Genomic DNA, 21,910 nt, shown 5'->3' with positions numbered 1-21,910 from the left:
TCTGACTCACCCGATGGAGACTACATCTTCCCCGGAGACCTGCCACAGTCACTCAGCCAGTACTTGGAGCACGAGATTGATATTGAGGTGAGTGATCAGCCTTCTTCCTGTTGACTTTGTGGCCATGATATTTTCAATTCACCCAGTGGAGACCATAGCTCTCCCAGTGGCCCGTCACAGCCACACAACCTGTATTTAAAGCACAAGATTGATATTGCAGTAGTTATGCTGCTCGTTCATGTTAGCGACGTTCCTGGTGTAGTTATTGTGATGAAGTCAATTTTCTGTGTGTGCCTGTATCAGAGTTAATTGAATTTCATCAGCGTCTGACTTCATCTGGATCAAAATTATTAAATACGTTCGGTGTGGGGATGGGAAGAATTAATTTCAGTTTGGTTTAGACTGATGGAAGGTCAGGCATTGTGGTCATGGGTGAAAGGTTCAGGTTGCTGCGTTATCTTATGAATGCCTATTACAGCTTGGTCAAAATTTGCCCATAATGACACTGTGTATTGTTTGTGGGGATGGGAAGATGTGATTCGATTCTGGTGCACAGCGGTCAGAGTTTAAGGTCAAGGTTACTTTAGTGTTGCTGTGTCGTGAGCACCCTCTTCAGTTGATTCTGTGGCCACGATTTTTCCTTCATTTTTCTCCTCAACAGACTGATTATGAGGTCGGTGTATGTACTTTTTTTTCATTATTTTTTCCCCATGTGTTGCGGTGTCGTGAGCATCCTCTAATGTTGATTTTGTGACCATTTTTTTTTTTCCCTCAGTTGATTGATATTGAGGTCGATACTTCAACCTCATTTATGTTCATGATTTTTTTTCCTTCACATTGAAATTGAAGTAGGTGCTTTTACCTTTTTTTTTTTTTTTTTTTTTTTTTAAAGATTGTTATTGAGGTAAGTCCGTCTACTTTCTATTTTTCATTTTTTTTTTTTCTAACAAGAGTATTGAAATTTAGATCCTTCTTACTGGCATGAACGTGTATATTTATGTGGACCTGCACACCCATGTCAGGCACGTGCAAACCCGACGCTGTAGTAAGTGATAGATAAGTTAATGCTCTCTCCTCTCTCTCTCTCTCTCTCTCTCTCTCTCTCTCTCTCTCTCTCTCTCTCTCTCTCTCTCTCTCTCCCTCTCCAAATTAATACTGCGGTGAGCGTTTGTGGTGCTTATTTTTTAGGCCCGTGTGTTGTGGTTATTGATGTGTTTTATGTATGGAATTTTGTATGTGTGTCAGCAGGGCAGTCAATCATCTGTGTCTGTTATCTATATTTACCTCTCTGTCTATCCAGCTATCTGTCTGTCTGTTTGTCTATACTGCACTTGCACTGATAGATTTTTAGGTACTGTATTGAGACTGAGGATTCTTTCTCTTACTTAGTACCTAGATTTTGTGTTGGGCAATGCTTCTTTGCTTTGGAATTTTCGTAGAACGTTCTCTTTGGCTATTAATTCTGCACTTAACACAACAATATCCCCTCTGATGTTATGAATGGAATTTGTGTCGATATTAAAACCACATAAATTACATGCAGTAAAATGTTAACGTATAATATGCTAAATAAATCGCTAAGGAAAAGGTGCAACGAAGCCTGAGACTACGATCTTACCGGTATAATATGAGGCTTGTGTTTACGTGAAGCAGGTTATTGATACAGAGGTCGTTGCTTCTGCCTATTGTTGTATTGTTTTGACCCACATTTTAGAGAGCTGTGTGACTCCCCATTGTGTGTGTGTGTGTGTGTGTGTGTGTGTGTGTGTGTGTGTGTTTACATCTCTTCCGCGTCCCAGCCTATCATTTTTATCTCTTAAAACTTCCTGACTCTCATCACTTTGTTCTTTTCCCCAGTTCTTTCCTCCTCCTCCTCCTCCTCCTGCTCCTCCTTTCCACTTCACTAAGACTCCAAAATTTCTCTTCCTATTTCCGCTCCCTTTCCGGACCCTGGTGAAGGCAGAGAGAGGGAGAGAGAGAGTGCGGAGGAGGAGGGGGGGGAGCTGTGAACTTAGTTTTTCTTTCCCTCTCTCCCCACGTCTCCTTTGCTTTCTTCACTCCGTTTCTCCCCCACCTCTCACTTCCTCACCTCTTGCTTTTTTTCTTTTCTACCCTATCCGCCTTTTACCTTCTCTCCCCTTCCGCCCTTCTCCTTTCCTCCCTTCCCCTTTCCTCCCTTCATCTTTCCTCCCTTCACCTTTCCTCTCTAGTGTTTCTCTCCCTTCTCTCCCTCCCTTTTTTCCTTGCCTTTCCTTTCTTTCTCATCCCTCTTTTTCTCTCCCAGTTCCTGTTTCTCTTCCTCTACCCCTTCCCTACCTCCTCCCCTTGCCTTCCTTCTTCTCTTTCCCTCCCCTCCCCCCCCAACATGACTTATCATCCACTGAGGTTCGGAAGGGGAGCGGAAGTGTAGAGAAACTGGCTCATCCTTCCCTCCCTTCCATTTGTTTCCTTCCCTTCCCTACCTCTACCCCTCTCTTCCCTTCTCCCTCTCCCCTCCCCATCCCATTTTCCCCATTTCTCATCCACTCTGTTTCATCGCGTCCCTTCTCGTCGTTCGCTTTCTCTCCCCACCCCTTTTCACTGTCACTATAAATTTTCAGCCTAAGTGATTTCGCTGAGTAAAATCGTCTGGCGTTAGCTGAAATAATAGAAAAACCCGTCTTCAACCAGTAGGTGCTTTTTGACATTGTTCCTAACCCCTTCACCTCCGTTCCTAACCCCTCCACCTTCCTCCCTCCTCACCTCCTCACCCCCTCCCATTCACCCTTCACTCCCAAGAGCGTTCAATTGTTAGAGCGTTCAATTGTGCCGTAGACGCGTGGGTGCTTTGTGTGTGTGTGTGTGTGTGTGTGTTAGTGGGTATGGGTTCAGGTGTGGGTGTGAAGTGTACTGTAGTTTATGTCATTGTGTGGGTGGTATTTTTAAGGTGTAAGGGTGAGACAGAGACAGAGAGAGATTATGAACGTGCGTGTGTGTTACCCCTAGCGTCACCTCACGTAGGGTCAGCGATATTTAACTAGGTGCTGAAATGGGTCTCTTCGGTGCTGTGGGTTTCATGGCATCCTAGGTCATTCAAGGGCTGTTTCTCTTCCCTCATTTCCCCCTCACATTTCTCCTTCTTATCCCCTCTCTCTCATTATCTCTTTTACATCCCCTCTCTGTTTAATTATCTCTTTCATCTCCTCTCTCTTTAATTATCTCTCTCTCATCCCCCTCCCCTCCCCATCACTACCATGACGTATTTTCAGCAGAGGCTCGTCGTTCTGAAGGGATTAATGCGCTTACGGATTTTTTTTTCTATTTTTCATTTCTTTTAGGCTGACTATTGTTTTTCTTTTTTTAGCGATACAATAATTACAGTTTTCGGAGTACTAAAATGCATCTTCATATAGCCAGTAAACCTATAATACAAACGAATATTGCCTCTATGTCATTTTGTTGTGTGCCATCAGCCTGCCCTATCCCCAACTCACACTCCCTTCATCCTTCTCCACTCATCCCTTCATCAGCCTTGGTCTTCCCATTCTCTTCATTCTCCACCTTGCGCACATACTGTACACTCTCCCCTTTCCCTCACCCCACCTCACTCACATACACTCTTCTAGTCAATCTCTCATTCTCCATTATCTCCACGTGGTCAAATCTGTCTTCGTAAACCCTGTCACCGTTTTGGACAGACGTAGATATTTCATTCAGACTAACACCAATCGATTTTGTTTAGTGAATTCTTGAGTAAACTGATTATTGATATTTATTCTGATTACCCCCCCCCCCTTTTTTTTCTGTAGATAACAATCGGGTATTTTATTCAAGCTTATACAAGGCGTTTTTCTTCACTTCTGTCCATCCATCTATTGCCAAACTTCCTTAATCCCGTAAGGGGTGGCCACTGACTATCTAGCTCGCGCCCCTTTCTCATATATATGTGTATGTCCACTCCATCCTCCCATCTCATCCTTGGTCTCCCTCTCCTTCTTTCCCCTACCACTTCACTCACATACCCTTCCTGTCAGTCTGTCATTCTCCAGCCTCTCCACACGGCCAAACCATCTCAGAAGTATTTCTGTTAACACTTTCAGTCACATCCACATCACATCACCCTTGCGAGAAGTTATTGGTGTCAGAGAATTATCAGTGGTCTTGAAACACGTGGCTTTATCTGAGGACACATCTTGACACCAGGTACTTTTGTGGTGATCGCAGAAATGTTCGCTGTATTTTTGTGGTGAAAGTTAAGCCTTTTTATCTGTTATTGTTGTGGTGCAGGTGGTGTGGTGGTGGTATTGTGTTGATGTAAACAGAAAGGTATTATTATGTTTTCAGGGCCTGGCAGGAAGTAACATTGTCCGGTATTGGTAGGAGTGAAGAGATTTTTTATTTTTGGCTTTGGTAGGAATAGAGATACTGTTTGTCATTAATAGGATTGGAGGGAAAGGATCGTACTGAAGGGATGATGGTGCCACCCCTTCAGAGTGTTTAAGTAAAGTCGTGTAGCAGTAGTTGAAATTGAAAAAAAAAAAAATCTTATTAATGGGGCAAGTAGTTTGTTCAGGCATATCTTAAAATTTCTCTGGTGTACCCGTAAGCATAAACCTAGACTGGTGTTATGTTGGTGTTAAGCATAGACTGGTGTTCTATTGGTGTAAGCAGGAAGGTATGTTAATGGTGTGAGCAGAAATCCTGAAGGCGGTATGAGAGAGAGAGAGAGAGAGAGAGAGAGAGAGAGAGGATCACAGAGGACGGGACCGGGGCGAGAAAAAGCCGGGAAAACAGACGAGAAATTCAGCGAGGAATGTACTTGACTCTAACGAGACAGCGGCGCCGACTTGCTTTCTAATGAGGAAGAAAACGCGACTTGGGTGTCTGATGGCGAAGAACATGGTACGCGGGTATGGTGGCGGAAATGTGACTCACCTTATAATAATATTCAGGAGAAGATGAAACGTGATTTGACTTTAGGATGGGGAAAGAACACACGATTTGGGTACAGTGAAAATGTCTCAAATTCCAGTATATGGGAGAGATGTGATTGATTATGCTGCGACGGGGTTAACTTACAACTAGGGAAAAATATGGAAGAAGACGAAAAAGCAAGAGGAATAGGATGAAGAGGATGAGGAGGAAAAACAGAGTAGAAGAGAAGGATGAGGAGGAAGAGGAAAGTAGGAAGGGAGAGAAGTGAGGTACAGAGGAAGATGGATGTGGGTGATAGGAGAGAAATATATGAGGAAGGGAACACTGAGATGGAGAGACTGATAACACACCAGAGAGAGAGAGAGAAACAAGGCGGGAAAACTGGACCGTGGAGAGATAGGAAATGGACCATCAGTCAAGGTGGGGCTTCACTCCCCTTCCCCTTAACCAAACCCCCTTCCTCCACCTACTTTCCCCCTCTCTCCACCCCCTTTTCCCCTTCCTCCGCACCCAACCCCCTCCCTCCTTTCCCCTTCTGTATCGAGTCCGTTCCCGTCTTCTAGCGTAACCCTTCTTTCATATCCCTTTTATCTCAGCCACCTCTCCCCTCCTTCTCCCTTCTTTCCCTGCTACTCTCCATCACAACCCCCACTCTCTCCACTCCTCACCCCACCTCTGCCAGATCCATTTCCTTCCCCTCATTTCCCCATCCTACATCACCAACCCCCCCTCACCCTCCCCTCATTGTCCATCATACCCCTGTGTATTTATGCCATCCCCCCGTTCCACATCCACAATCCTATCCCCTTGTCTATTCTTCCCCTTTTCTCCCCCGTACTGCTCTCCTCACTATCACCTTTCCCCTTTTTCCTCTTCCTTCCCCTCACCCTGCTTCCGCCTTCTCCTCAGTCTGTCTCCGCCTCACCAGCACGTTCCAAACAGCACATTTCAGGTGGCCACCTCCAACACATACTTATTGTGGTAGAGAGAGAGAGGAGGGGGGGGGGACAAAACCTAAGAGTGAGCCTAGTTGTGGTTGTGGCGTGGTGAGTGAACAAACCTCCATCCATCACGTGACCACACAAGCCTCCAGTGGGTGCTCACCGCCACCATAATGCTCACTCTTCATTGTTTACCTCACAGCACCACGCAATTATGGCTCTTTTGTTGCTTCCTGAGGTTCGGGTGTTGCGCAGAGAGAGAGAGAGAGATTAGATTTGAGTTGGGCTCGTGTTTTCCTGTCTTCATATCTACATTAACTTTTTTTTTTTTTTTAACACGATCTTATTTTAATTTTTCTCTGTCCGGAAATTGTCACCAGGTCAGAAGCATCTCATATTGAAGGGGTTTAGTATTTTGTGTTAGTAATGGCGTGTGTGTTTGTGCTTAAGAGTGATATGTTTCTTAGGAATAATAACACTCTCTCTCTCTCTCTCTCTCTCTCTCTCTCAGAATGTAATATCTCTTTCCCACTTAGCATTCGTGTTGGTGTTTGTTTTGATAGGAGATGAATTACGTCGCGTGTGTCTCGTGTTGAAGTGTGAGAGAGAGAAGAGAGAGAGAGAGAAATTATGCTTCTAGGTTATGTTTATCTAGTTTTTATGTATAATGAATGCATAGTGTGTGTGTGTGTGTGTGTGTGTGTGTGTACCGTCTCATGGTGCTGTAGTCTTCATTATGTTTTTGCTCCTGATTTTATATTTGTTTATCTGGAGTCGTAAAATGTGATGTGTGTGTGTGTGTGTGTGTGTGTGTGTGTGTGTGTGTGTGTGTGTAAGAGAGAGAGAGGGGGGAGGGGGAGGTTAAAGAAACAAAGGGGAATTTTAAAGAGAAAGCCGGAACGATTTTAAGTAATAAAAGTAAAGGCAGAATGAGAGGAAACGACACAGCCCATTGCGCGACCCGGAAAAAGACGACGACTCATTACGTACGGGTTGGTGAGCGGCGGTGGTGTGGCCCTGCTGTACTTCTACCATTGTTACACACACACACACACACACACAGCTTTCTAGTTTTCCCATCTGTATCAGTATTGGTTCACACTCTCCCTCTCTCTCTCTCTCTCTCTCTCGTCGCTTGGTGCAGTGTTAGGCAGTGGTATGTGTCAGTGAGAGAGAGAGAGAGAGAGAGAGAGAGAGAGAGAGAGAGAGAGAGAGAGAGAGAGAGAGAGAGAGATTGTGTTCAAGTGATCGAGTGAGTAAAAGGGACACTGCGTGAGTGAGAGTGTGAGTGAGGGAGTGAGCGAGGCAGGGTGTGGCATAGTGCAAGGCAGCTCCAAGGTCTGCCACAACACTGACAAGTATTTGCATTTTTTTTTTTTTTTTTAACCATCCCAACCCATTTGACTTTTATCCTATCACTGGAAATACCTCCCTTGTGCCTTAATCCTACCCTGAATTCTCATATATACAGTATTTCTAAGTCTTTCTATGTTCTTGTATGGAGGCAGTAAGAAGAAGAACGTATTTTTTTGACCCAGTAATTCACATCTTGCCAAGAAACCGTCAGAAGGGCAGGGGACAAAAAAAAAAAAAAAAAAAAATGGGTTTGGTGAGCATAGGAGTGAGTGGGACGGTCTGGAGGTACATGAGCGGTAGGGCTGTGGCAGGAAAACATACCCTTTTGAAAGTGGTTGTTGTAGGGTGAGTGGTTTGAGTGCAGTGAAGGTTTATTTCAATATATCCTCCAGCAGTAGGTGCCCGGTGGGAGCGTAGGATAAAAGGAAAAAAATAGTGATTCTGAAATGGATGAGACGAGCTGATATTGTAGTGGGAAGTAGGGGGGGGGGTCTATGACAATACGCCCTGTGCAAGTGGACGCTGTAAGATTAATTACGTGAGTGGTGATTTTTTCTTAAGTTTTCTGTAGCCATATGCGTGATTGACGCCTTATCATCGTTAAAGTGTTAAGTCAGATATGAGTTAAGAGAAGTTAGATAATAAGAAAAAGGAAAACAAAAGACAGTAACATAGTACTTCAGAGAGAGGCGGTCGGGAGTGGAAAGCTTTCAAACCGTTTAAGAGATCAGCGAGAAATCTGCAGCAAGACCCAGCCCTCGCCAGTCCCTAAAATAGACCCTTCATCCCCCACTGTATAACCCAGACCCCCTCCCGAAAAAAATCCCTAAGTAGATAATTCGAGGGAAAATTATGAGTTCGCGCAAGAGAGGAGAATCCGGCGTAAATCCGCACATATCCGGAACGCCGCCAGACCGACACGACCTGCGCGCGCGAAAAATGCCAGGCGTCCCGTCGTCTGCAGAAATGGCTGATGATTAGAGGCACAGCGGCGGCCTCGTAGTTTTCCTCTTTTTTTTTCTTTTTTTTTTTTTCTTTTTCTTTTTTTCTTTTTTCTTTTTTTTCCCGCCCGTGATGACCTCCCGCGACGCGTCCCGGCAGCTTCACGGTTATAATTTGACGCGAGATAATTGAGAAGCCGTTGGAGTCTTGTTGCTGTCATGGCGGACTTGAAAAAAAAAATGTTAATTCATTAATAATAAAAGTAAATTGTTTGTGGAGGTCATGCAGAGTGGAAAAGATATGCTTTTCTTTAATAGTTAATTTTCTGTCTGGTCTCGGTACTTATTCACACACACACACACACACACAAAAAAAAAAAACTGACCTTTAGGCTTATGGCACCTCTTTCTGAGCGAGTTATTATTTTTATAGATACTGGCGCATCACTAGGAGCGGCTCGGTCCTTCTGCCTCTCACTTATAGTTTTCGAACGCGGTGCTTCACTCCCGTAGACTTTGACGGTTGTAGATAAGCGAAGACCACACCATTCCATGAAAAGACAAGCTAACGTTTCATCCCTTAACTACAGTGTCGCATTTTCTCTCATTCTTGGTACCATTACATTATTTTCTTAGTTTGGGCAAAATATTGTGCACTGGAGAGGTGAAATATGACCTTAATGTACTTCTATACAAGACATCATCTCAAAAGCAGAAAAAAAAAAAAAAATCATCTAGAGATAGACTACAGTAAAAAATAATGTGGTTTAAGGAGCTAAGTCTACTACCAAGGGCGGGAAGATTCCAAAATATGGCATACCTTTGTTATGGTAATAAAAACTGCCCTAACACTGTCATACCTCAGGGGGAATGGGGATGAGCTAATTAAAGAGGGATGAAAAAGGCGGCGGATAGGGAGGTAATTAACGACAGCAGGTAAATGGAGGGATACGGGGCCATTCAGCACCTGGCCAAGGAGGGTTACACACATAATTAACTCCCGCACCGCCAGAGGGACGCGGGTGGTGGCACAGGTTTAGCTAAGTCTGGTTGCTTCCTGTCCTCGGAAAGGTGGATGGTGGACTGGAAAACGGTGACTTTTAACCTACAGTCCACCTGGTTCACCCCCCACGTGAGCCTGTAGCGAGAGAGAGAGAGAGAGAGAGAGAGAGAGAGAGAGAGAGATTAGACATACAGGTCCCAAATTACACTACTGGGTAAACAAGTATGACCAGCTTGGGAAGTAGGCTGATCTCGGGTTCTTTGACTTCTTAGCTGGATGTGCCAACCAATACACTGCCAGCTTACCAGTGCAGGGGAATGTGTATATAGTGAGAAGGAAGGGAGTATATAGTAACGAGGGGGAGGGAGGAGTTACAATAAGTAGTACCCCTAAAGGTCTTAAGATTCATACATAGGGGGTGAAGTAACAAGGGGGGAGAGGGTACAATAATGAGGGTGAATGATGTAACGAAAGGAGGGGAGGGGAGGGGGAGGGAAAAATTGCCTCTCTCTCTCTCTCTCTCTCTCTCTCTAGTGATGACTGGAGTGAAGATGTGGTGAGGTATGGTAGCATTGGGCAAGGTATTGGTGGTGCTTCTAACCCACTAGACTCCTCAAACTGCCGCTTCTCACGCACACATCATTCTGGTGTACACTTTCACCTTTATCCCTCCATCTCCATTATTACCTATTATTATTATTATTATTATTATTATTATTATTATTAATTATTATTATTCTTAAAGTATTGGTAGTAGGTCGATGTGTTAATATTAAGTTCCAACTCAATGACAGCAAGAAAATACTTTGGCTTTACGCTATTTCCATGGTACTTCCTGACTAGCTTCATATCCGAGTGTTATTCTCATGTTACAGTCCGATGGCAAAGTACAGTATGACATTATTACACTGCTGCCCTACATTCTGGGAGAGAGACTGTTGGTGAGCAAGTCTCCTGATCATAAATGGCTATGGAAATTTCGCTAGCACCTCTTATCATGCCATTCATTTTAAATTCTATGTTTCTGATATCGGCATATTTTGATGTAGTAACGCACAAAGGGATAAAAGGTGTAGTCGACAAGGTAAATCTCTATGGTAGAGGCGTTACGAAATAGTAAAGCCACATGAAACACTACCCTTTGTTGGGGAGCGAGCCCGTCTTCGATTCATCAGCCCCTAAGTCCCTTTTATAAATAGTTCGGCGCCGTGATTTGTAATGTTTGTCTTGCCATCACAGTTTTGAGAGGATCCCCCCCCCCCTTCCCATCCCTTTTACAGACGCTAGCTTTGATCAGTTTAATGGCATCTGGTGGCGTTTTGCGGATTAAAAAAAAAAAAAAACGTTCACAAAAATATATTTTGCCTTTGAGGTTGTTTGCCCACACGATTTGGTGCCTCCATTAACTATATATTTATAAAAACCAGTTTTCATTTGTAGTTAACGTCTTCATCCTAGTGACATATTCATTATTTCATACTTTTATTTCACGGTAGGACGATATTTTATTGAAGTTGGAAGACTCTTAGTTTGTCCATAGCAAGAATTAAATACCATCGAATTCAGCATTTTGCATCAGTAATATAAAAGAGGTTTGTCAGGTTGGTGACGGAATGTTGTATAATTAATAAATTGATGAAGAAACGGGTTATTTACGAAACGGGATATGGTGGTGACGAGACGAAGTATGGTGACGAAACGGACATACGCGGGCAAAGGATGAGTTTGTCAGGTTTTAAGAAATCGTTGCAGTTGGGGAAATATTGCAATTCTTATGATCTGTTTGGAGTGTGGTCGAAATTGCAGTGATACCTGGATGGGCAGGGAATGTGGAAGTAACTAGGAGAGAGGGATAATGCCCACCCAGAGTTTGGATGTGTTGGTGATATATTTCATTTTTAAAACAGGAGCATTGTTGTAAGTTACTGATTGTAAATTTTGTGGGTCTGGAAAGTGCATTTTTTCGAGTAAATATGAATGTTGAGTAGAGACAGGAATGTTGATAAAATGCGAGTAAGAAGCGGAGGAGGCCACGAGGCGGTTGGTGTTGGTCAGGTGCGAAGTTTGGTGTTAGGTAGGTATTTTTATGTATGAGAGTTACGTAATGTTTGCTAGTCACTTTTGTATGAGACAGAATACCTTATGATGTAACTTGGCTGGTAATATTTAAATGAGAGTAGGGAGTGAAAGGTAGATAATTAAAGACCACCATGGGTTTGCAGACGGAGCACTGAGCAGTAATGTATTCAAGACAGTCATAGAGAAAACAGCTGTGTACGATGAATTCTACAAAAGGTCTAGTAGCATGTTAGGCAAATGCAGTCAATTGGATCCATGTTTCAGTGGTTACATCACAGACATCATGGGGTTTGGGAGTGATTTTTGCTACAGACTAATTGTCAAGTTTCATTGTAGCTGTTACATCCTAAGGTCCAGCTTTCCTCTTCATACCACACGCCTTCACAGCAGCCCATACATCATGTTTACCCTATGTTTAGAGACCATTAACCATGTTAGCATGTTAGGTCTTTTCATTTGATAATTTATCAGCCCTCCCTGTGTCATTTTTAAGCCATTCCCAAGCAAATAAAATACTTAATATAGGGTCTTTCTCTGGAAATCCACGTGGAGTGTCAGCACCCTTCGGAGAGTACTAAATACGTATTTTGTTCGCAGGAAATCATCTTGGAGCGGGAGTCGCCCTTGGAAAAGCTCGGACTAACCCTGTACTACAGCACTGCCCCGGCCCCCCCACCCCCCCACCACACCACTGACCATGATGAGGGGGTGGGGGAGGATGAAGGAGGAGGTGGAGCAGGACCCCACACACAGGAGGGAGAAGAATGTGAGGGGTACAAGGGGCTGGTGACGGAGGTGCTCGTGTCACAGATTGAACCTGGAACTGTTGCCAGCAAGGATGCTCGGCTCAGAATTGGTGATCAGATCTTACAGGTTGGTAACATCACTATGGAGCAGTCAGTTTGCTTCTACCTAACAGAACTGGGCTACTCCATGACACAGGAATGGGCCAGCAAAGGTTGTTCAGTGTAGGATTGATGACCAGATCTTGAAGGTTGGTAGCATCAGAGAAACTAGTCTTCACCTGCTGGCATTGGACCACATCCACGACTTGTAGTTGCCTGAAACTTGATGAACTTTAATTATGTGGTAGGATTTTTTCTGCTTGTTAAATCAGGTCTTAAGTTTGACTAAGATTGGCTGTCAGTTGATCTCAAAGAGGTTATGGATATTTGTCAGATCAGGACTGTACCATAACTAGTAATATTCAAGAGGGTTTGACTTCTTCATGAGTTCAGAACCCCAGATATGTACTGGTTAAGGAGTTATCGGCTGTAGCTGTTTATGTTTTGCAGATAATCAGAAGGTTAATATTTTAAAAATGGGCATATTATAGTAGCTTATGAATTAGTAAAAGGCTTTAGAGCAGAGGTTCCCAAAATTTTTAGCACTGCGCCCCCCTTTGGTCAGGACTGCATTCATGATGCCTCCCACCCGGGCCACCCCTCTGACGCCTAAACTATGATGCTTTTATCTGTTCCATATGGATGCTTAAGACACTAGATGGCAACACTACATGTGGTTGCTTGAAATGACGATTATGAAGTTTTCCCATCAAAGTTTCTTATTCCTACATATCTTTGGGAATACCCACCGCCGGATTAAGGGGGGGGCCCAAGGGGCCCGGGCCCTGGGCCACCCACCAAGAGGGTGCCTCCCACCAGAACAACTTGTGTTCATTTCATTTCGTGTTTATGCATTACATATTACAGCATTGGATGAATAGTCCCCGTTTAGTATTTCCTAACTAAAAGTGTCCTATTTATATATTAGGATTTAGGTTACCAGTCTGTGGTGTATGCCATTGGGGGAGTTGGAAAGGGGGCCTCCCTTCCAAGCGGGCCCCGGGCCTCCCACATGCTTAATCCAGCCGTGGGAATACCATGTGTGCATTTGATTGGCCTAGCGCTATGTTGAACTCTGATTACCCCACGCCCCCCCTTGCAATCTCAAACGCTCCCCCTAGGGGGGCGCACCCCCCAGGTTGGGAAACGCTGCTTTAGAGCATAGCAAGCAGAAGCACAAAAACTGAATCCAAAGTTACCGTACTACAACATTTTGTCACTGAATGAATGTCAAGGGTAAAGGTTGCGAGAGGCAGACCGAAAAAACCTGGGACAAGGTCTTGCAGTGTGGCCTCAGGAATAGGGGACTGAATAGGGAGGCTGCCTGAGATAAAACAGCATGGAGAGCTGTCATTAAGTGACCAAGACTGATGCATGCAAGCATGTTGGGCTCTAGAAACAGTATGATACGAATAAGCTACAGAAATCCTTTATTTCGTGTCATACTGTACAGTATTTATTAGTTATTTTTGCTGTCTCCAGACAGGGCCATTCACTACTAGAGATGTTGCCGAGGTTGAAGAAAATCAGCTGTACATAGCAAGACATGGAATAAATGTCTTCTGGACTGAAGGGTGATTTAGCTTACATTTACAGTACAGTAGTATGATTATTCATCCAGTTTAATATGAATATATTACTGCAAGGCAGGATTTATGTACAGTAAATGCAAAACTCAGTGAGAACTGTTTGTAAATTATATTTGATACAAGAATATGTTTTTGCTGGTGGATTTAGTTATGTTGTAATGAACCTGATGCAGCACAAATTACCAGTTTAAACAATTACAGAGCAGTACAGTACAGTAAACCCTCTCTATTTCAGATCCCTGTATCTCGGATATCGAATAAATCAGGTCTTTTTGGATGTCGGACAAATAATTTTAATTCAGGATACAAATCCAATTTAAGTGACACGAGTATAATACAGTTTTCACACAACATGAAATAGGTTATGCAGAACCTTGTACAAAATCAATTTTGCGCTAAAACATGTCATATACAGTATTTACATGTAAAATAGGGAGTTAGGTTCCAGGAGCCCCATATTTTTCATTAACAGTATATTTGAAGATATTACAAATATGTCTGTCATAAGACACCCAAGATAGTGTGTTTACTGTACATTTGATGTGCCGATTGGACACATCAGTGTTTTCTAACCTGACCTAACCAACTAGTTTTACCCTGCCCCCTAATACTCCCCATGAAAATTTTAGCCACCAAGGATTGCCACTAAGCCTCTTGAAAGTCCTCATTACCATTCAAGCAAAAACTTCTGACCTAACCAGCACGTCAATAATGGCCGCCCAGCATCACGCATATTTTGCCAGGAATCACTTTCAGCTCACTGATTAAAAGAAAAAAAAATGCAGTGTGAAACTATTTTTGAAAGTCATTAGTCATCAGCAATAAAGGAAAAAAAAAATATACTAAAGTCATCAGCACGGAGTGATTGCGTACTTCTCACTTCTCAGATACACAGGAATGCAGTAATTGTGAATTATACACAAGTCAGCCAAGCAGTATAATTTGTATGACAGTATAATTAACAAGAATTGAACTCACATAATTATCTTACCTATTTACTTGAACACTGCATTTTCACATAGGCTACCGAATTTCCTCGACCAAAGACTGTCAGTTTATAACGAAGGTCAGGCACTAAGCCTTTTTTTCCCCTTCCTCTTCACACTCGTTGCACTAAAAATGAAAACATGAATATTACTGCCCCCCCCCTTTTTTTTTTGTCTCCAACAAGGAAACTATCCACATCTTAAACATCCGACTCATTTTATCTGTCTGATCGTTTGCATTTAAACTCCTACACCACACATCACTTCGTGCAACAATTTTATATTGGAGTAAATGCTTTTCTTGTGTTCATAGCATTTTCAGAGGGCTTAGGCCTAAGTAAAGTTAGTTTGGAACCACATGCTCAGAGTTCTGAGAGGACATAAGGAGCAAGGAAATAAGCAGTGAAACCCTTGTCACAGCGACCATCCACGTAACACTGAGGCAGGCAGTGGCAGATGGTATGGGACTGGGTGCAGTACTGTTCTGCTCAATGTTTTTGTGAAACAAGCCATGTTTTGGTGAGCATGGATGTGCCCTTATAAATCGGATTTTTGGATATTTTGACATGGGGTTCCCCCCAATTAATCCAAATTAGAGAGGGTTTATTGTACTCTGATACAGTAATTATTTTCATCTTACACAGTAGTTTATCCATATCGTTTTGAGAAATTCGTATAAGCTTGTGATGAATATAATTTTAAATCAGGGAGAAAATGTGAAGTGCATTTATTAAGAAAAATACCAACAAAAATGTGTGCAGATGGGTATACCTGTGAGGTAATCAGGATTCCAGGGATTTGAATGAAAGTTTGACTCATTTCATTGGGCATTTTTTTTATTTTTCTGTAGGTGCGAAAATGAAGTCATGATGAGGATGATGATACTTTAGAATGCTGTACTGCATTGTTGCAGATTAGTGGTATTGATTTAGCCTTGCTTTGCAGACCTTGCCTTACCCCATCGTTATACTGGAAGGATTACAATTCTGATTAAGTATTGCATTATTTCAGATCAATGGTGTAGAGCTGACCACCAGGAGTCAGACAGAGGAACTGTTTGCCAGCTGTGGCACCAAAGTTAGCCTTCTCGTCTCCAGAACACAGTACTATGTAAGTCATGGCAACATTCATATGCTTAACCTATTCATACTGGGGACTTTTTAACTACTGCAGCTACCAGGTGATTGTCTTCATGAGATTGATTGGGAGAGGTTCAAATGAAACGATACAGGTTAAATATAGTCATTATTTAACTTCTTTACTAAGCAGAGGTCTCAGCTGTGTAAAAAATGCAGGAACATCTGGTGGTAGCAAGAATAAACTTTAAAATGTCATCAGATTGAATGGGTTAAGCCTTGATTTACTAAGAGGAAGAAAAAACAAACAAACTTTGATAGATTTTTATGAACTGATCATTCATAGTTTTAAGATTTAATCACTGTAGCCCACCATCCTCCTTTTGGGAAGAGGTGAGGACTGTTTGTAGTCCCAGCTGGAGCTCTCTCACAGGCTGGGTCATCTTCCTCACAGGTCCTCCAGCCAGTATCTTTAACACTACCACAGGAAAGCAGCCTACAGACACATACATAAACACATACCCACCACACCCATGTAAAACCTCCAACTAGATTACATCCTTCATGCACTACCAATTGAAAACTACCTTACCGTGCAAGACGTCAGTGCATTTACCCAGACCGCAGTGCGGTCACCACCCTTCCCTGCTATGGCTAACAAAGTACAACTTGCAGTTCACTTTGCCCACACTGCAGTACCGAGCTTAAGGGGTCTAAGCTATGAAGGAAGACTAGAAAAATTGAGTCTACCAACACTACACGAGAGAAGGAATAGAGGAGGCATGATAATGCTAAGCAAATGTGTCTCAGGGAAAGCGAAAATAGACATAAATGAGTATATAACCTATGGGGAAGCATCAGCAAAAGGACACTGCAAAAAATTACATAAACTGAGAGATGATACAAGACCTAAGGAAATTCAGTTTCTCAAATAGGGCAATTGATCAGTGGAATGCACTACCAAACAAAATAGTTTGTGCCAAAACAATTCATAAATTTAAAGATATGTATGATAAAAGTGATTAAATACATGGGACAGTACAAGCTTTACTCATTCCTGTTAAGATACAATTAGGTAAGAAACACTCTCTCTCTCTCTCTCTCTCTCTCTCTCTCTCTCTCTCTCTCACAGGTACTCATCTTACTAATCACACTATCACAACATGAACAGACCCTCAATTTAACCTAACAATGACCCCTGGGAGCAACTGGTTGAAGTGGGTAATTTACTGCAGTCTACTGGGTTCACAACTAGGTAAACCTGGTGTTGCAGCAACATCAAGGTAGAATCAGCCTGCATCCCCATTTTAGCTAGGTCACTTAGCAAAGATATAGGGAGGCCATAAATATTTTAAAGTACAGTATCTTTGTTGTGTGCTTCAGAAGTTAGTCAAAATATATATATATATATATATATATATATATATATATATATATATATATATATATAATGTTTACTTTGGCTTTGCAGTAAAAGTTTTCATCATCATCATCCAATCCTATGTTTCCCCATGAGGAGCGTAGGAGCCCAGGGCTAGGCAAGTTGGTCCTGACTTTAAGATGAGAGTGACCAGCCTCACTCATCTCTGAGTGGCATTACGTGAGCAATAACTCCAACCATCCCCTGGATATAAACCTTCACCAGCTCAATCCGACTGGAGTGCCACAATTACCCACTAAACCACCAGGTGCCATGAATTGGTTATATGGTTACCTTCCAGCTTAGTAAATGGTTTCCTGGTGTACAGGAAACCATTCAGCTTGTCACTAAGTATAGAGTCACCCATACAGGTAGGCAGAAGGAACAGGAAAGAATGAAGGAAAGACAGACAAACAAGGGAATGTAAAGTCACCCATAGGCAGAAGGACAAGGAAAGAATGAAGTTAAGAAGGACAAAAGTAAAAGCTTTAAAGGACTGATATAACTGATAAAAACATTCTTCCATAATATGTGTACTGTTGCTTTACCACCTTCAATACAGTATGTTTTATTATTGTTTGTTGATTTATGCAACTGTGGAAAGGTGACCTGCAGTGGTGGTGTAGAAACTGTATTCATTAACTATATTTGCTTCTGTCAGGTTCATTAACCTTTGGAGAAACATCAAGTAAATTATTTGTTGAACCAAAACAAGCAGGGTTAACCAATAAACGGGATTTACCCCCAAAAAATTAGCTTGGTGCTACACCATGAATTGTTGTTGTGCCAGATATTACAAAATGTATCTTTGAACAGTTTTAAGATGAAGTTGTATGATGACACCGTTGTACAAATGGAAGAAGGGTGTTGTTTTACCTTGGTTCTGCAATACGTACAATTTAATGTGAAATGAATGGTTAGAGAGTTGAAAAAGAGAGAATATTGTAAAGTTCTTCCTGCAGGACATCACCCCATTTCTTCTTTGGTCTGCCTTTGGGCATTCTTCCCTTGACATTAATACCTGTGACCCTCCACAGCCAGTCACTTTCTCCATTCGTCTTAACTTGGCAGAATCATCTTAATCTAACCACATTATTTTCACCTTACAGGATGAGGATGACCTTGTAGAAGGTGAAGTTTTGGAGGACGTGGTGGAGGAGGAGGAGGAAGTGGAGCTTCTGGATGCTAACTCAGAGTTCCACACCAGCAGGTCAGTCTTACACAAAATCCTGGGTGATATCTTCATAGCCTCTGGAAACTTTCTGTACAGTACACCATTTGTATATAACGAACTATGAGAGGAGAAAAGTTTAACGTTAAAATCCAATTTTTCACGAGTTGTTGCATGATTTGTTACCAGGTTGTTTGGAAATCAGAAGTTATTATTGTTTCTTTCATCCATACTTTCATCTAACCCTTCTATCATTATTTAATATTATGTCTCACCTACACTCATAGTTACTTGAATTATCTGAAGTGAAGGCTTCTAGTACACGATAAAAATAAGTACCAGGTAACCGATACCTGATGATCAGTGGTTTCCCACTGAGTGTTGTTACGATTCAAGTATTATCTTAAGGCCGGTATTTCAGAATGGATAATGTATTTCATTTTGGTGCTTTGATTAAAATTAATGTAGCATGCATGGGCATAGGTGATAAATTACTGGATATTATTTTGAAAAATTTCACATTGTTTCAAAATGTCAGGACCAACTTGCCTTTGCCATGGACTCCTACGGTCCTCAGGGGACAACACAGGATTAGATGATGGATGAATGGATGGTTTCAGAATGTAAATAGAAAATTTAAATTATTTTTTTGTACATCACTTTGAAACTGTTGGACCACTGGCATGTCATGTGAGTCTGTTATTGTGTCTGTCAGGTCATTGACACTGTCAGGCCACAGCAGCAACAGTGACAAGGCCAGAAAAGTGAGCAGAGCACCCCACCCTCACTTATGCACCTTCTCATCCCATTCCAACTTACATGACCCTTGCTGTTATCCCTCTCCACCACATCCTTCAGTTTTACCTAACTGCCACTCTTATACCTCTCCACCACATCCATCCACCTCCTCCTCAGTCTGTCATTCTCTATTCTCCCATTATTATCAGGTCACCGGCACTATCAGGCCGTAGCAGCAACAGTGGTGATGCCAGAAAGGTGAGCAGAGACCACCCTACCTCCACCAGGTCATCATCATCATCTTCCTCCTCCTCTTCCTGCGAGAGGAGGTCGGCCAAGAAAAAGGTTTCTTCAGTTTCATCCACCTCATCTCATGGTTCCCAAGTCAAGGTAAGAAACTGACTCCTAAATTTGTTATAACTCTCTAGACTCTCATTTTAACCTTGATTTGTTATACTGTAATATTGTAATTTTTGGTTTTACGTACTGTATGTTTTCCATGTAGCACGCGTCAAACTGGTTGACCTTATAACACTCACCTTGGTGTGTTCAGCACTCATTCTATAGTAATACATTTACATACAAAGTCAGCACACACCACCTTGTCCCATGTCATCCTTGTTCATCTTCTCAATGGATGGCCTAGTACCTCTGTACTACTACACCTCTTCACCCATTTTGGCAGATGCATCCATTCAGCATGTTCAGACCATTTCATGCCCCACCTACCTTCTTCCTTTCTGTTGTTATCCACTCCCAGCCACCTCATACCTCTTCTGAGATGTCCTGTAATCCAGCAGTACTCCTATTTCTCATATCCATCAAAATGCTTTGCCTTAGATTTGTTATAACCCCTTCACTACAGTGCCATTAATTTATATTTTCTTGATGCTACCAAATAATATTATTCAACATACGATAGTGCTCAAGTAGGAAGAGGGTGTGTAAAAGATGTACAGTATGTTACCCCTTGAATGTTAAAGTAAAATCTGTTCAAAGATGGGGGGAAAAAAAATTTAAGACAAAAATCCTGTAAGAAAACAGTGCATAATCTAATTCATATTGTATTTTTATAAAGGCTCCAGCATGCTTGCATGCATTGGCCTTGGTCACCTAGTGGCAGCTCTCCATGCTGCTCAACCTCTGGCAGCTTCCCTATGCAGTTGTTGAAGTACTTATTGAATTATGTAGCTTAGCTCTAAAGCATTCCATTTGTTCTTTGAAGTTGAAATAACATCTCAGCTGTATCATTTAGCTAACATAAGACATAAGTATCATATTCATTAATAAAGTAATTAAATGCTTGGTGTCATAGCTTTGCATCATCAAATTTGAAGACTGCTGAATTTTTATCTCCAGTGAATGTCTCACCAAATGACCTATGTTAATTACTTATATAGGTTCAAGATGATGGTCATTCAACCATGGATCGGGAGATGGTGGCCTTGGATGAGAAAATGGCTGATCTTGCCCAGGAGTGTGAAAAACTTGAAGCCACCCACAAAGCTACTCACCAAAGAGAACTAGACCCCACCTACAAGTTACCACTGGAGAAGCAGCAGCAGCCAAAGGAAGTAAAAGGGAGTAAGAGTGTGTCCAGCCAGGGAAGTAAAAGTGTAGTTGGACGTCCTCCAGCCAAGACGCCTCTTCCAACTGGCTCGGAATCAGAACATATTTATGAATCCATCCCTGACGTGAGTGAATCTGATGAACCAATCTATTGTTTACCTTATGAACCGGGGAGGGCGGGTCGTCACCAGCAGTCCCCTAGACCCAGCACACAATCTAATAAGCAGCCAGGTCAAAAGGTAATTCAGACACAGCCCCAGCAGCCACAACCACAGTTGCAGACACAACCCCAGCAAGCAGGCAGGAGTGGTGGTAGAGGCAGTGGGGGTACCAGCAGTAGCAGTGGGGGAAGTGTAAGAGAGCGACGGGCAGCTGAGAAGCAACAGTCAGTGGAGAAGTGGATGAGGGAGAATCCACATCCATCCTCGCCCACTAAAACATCAACCCCTGTCAGTGTTCCAGCCAGTAAACGTCCAGATGTCCCCCAGGAAGAACGCGACTCCTCGTCTGCATACAACACTGGAGACTCCACGGGAAGCACACACCGTCCCCCTCATACCCTCGAACTAAGTCTGGGCCAGGACCTCTCACTCAGACAGTCCACTCTTACACTTTGTCCCCCAACACATGACCAGTCACTCCAGGTGAGTGTGAATAAGCACTTGAGAGTATTTATGTGCAGTATTTATGTACTAATAGTATCTTGTGTGTCTTATCCTATCTTGGTGACTCCCCCACAGGATGGAAGTGTCTGCAGGCTATGTCCTTACACATTTCTCTGACTCGCTCAGTATGGCAATTCTGTGCCCTACAGCCAGTGTGCCAGAGCATATTACCAGTATGTTTCCCCCCAAAAAAGTAATAATAATATCTTCTTTAAACCTGGCAGCTTTATAGTACTCTACTTTTGTGTCTTGCTGATTAGGTACGATAGATGAAATATATATAGTATAGAGGAGCACAAGACAAAAAAAAAACCACCCCCACTTTTTTGTGGTGGTGGTGGTGGTGGTTCATGAAATTATACCAGCTTACACAAAGCTCAGATATTAATACCTTCATCCACAGCCAGCCATATTTTCCATATTCCCATAAGGCTGCAGGTACCACAACAGACTAGTAGGGAGATGAAGGAATTTGAACCCAGCTATTATAGCATGCACTTCAAGTTTCAGAATTGCCTACTCTGCTGTGTTATCATTACTGACAAACTGAAAAAGTTCAAAATTCAGAGTTGTATTACTGAAGGGAATGCAGATTTTGTTCTTATGCAGACATAAAA

At 42.5% G+C, this 21,910-nt stretch overlaps 1 protein-coding gene across 1 annotated transcript in view; it reads left to right on the top strand.

Annotated features, from left to right (window-relative positions):
* Slip1 (SLo interacting protein 1) overlaps positions 1–21,910 on the top strand; it is a 200,212-nt gene that overhangs the window by 169,639 nt on the left and 8,663 nt on the right. The window contains exons 3-8 of the mRNA XM_080269808.1: positions 1–87; positions 11,832–12,107; positions 15,666–15,764; positions 18,260–18,360; positions 19,269–19,449; positions 20,460–21,272. The exon at positions 1–87 is cut by the window's left edge and continues 84 nt beyond it. Of these exons, the coding sequence (XP_080125934.1) occupies positions 1–87; positions 11,832–12,107; positions 15,666–15,764; positions 18,260–18,360; positions 19,269–19,449; positions 20,460–21,272 (1,557 nt within the window). The remainder of the gene's footprint in view (positions 88–11,831; positions 12,108–15,665; positions 15,765–18,259; positions 18,361–19,268; positions 19,450–20,459; positions 21,273–21,910) is intronic.

Source organism: Coenobita brevimanus, chromosome 38, assembly GCF_032717465.1.
Source record: "Coenobita brevimanus isolate Jiangsu-jjx chromosome 38, ASM3271746v2, whole genome shotgun sequence".
In the NCBI taxonomy this organism is placed as follows: Eukaryota; Metazoa; Arthropoda; class Malacostraca; order Decapoda; family Coenobitidae; genus Coenobita; species Coenobita brevimanus.
Note: the sequence above shows the minus strand (reverse complement) of the source record. Positions and strands in the feature narration are given on the sequence as shown.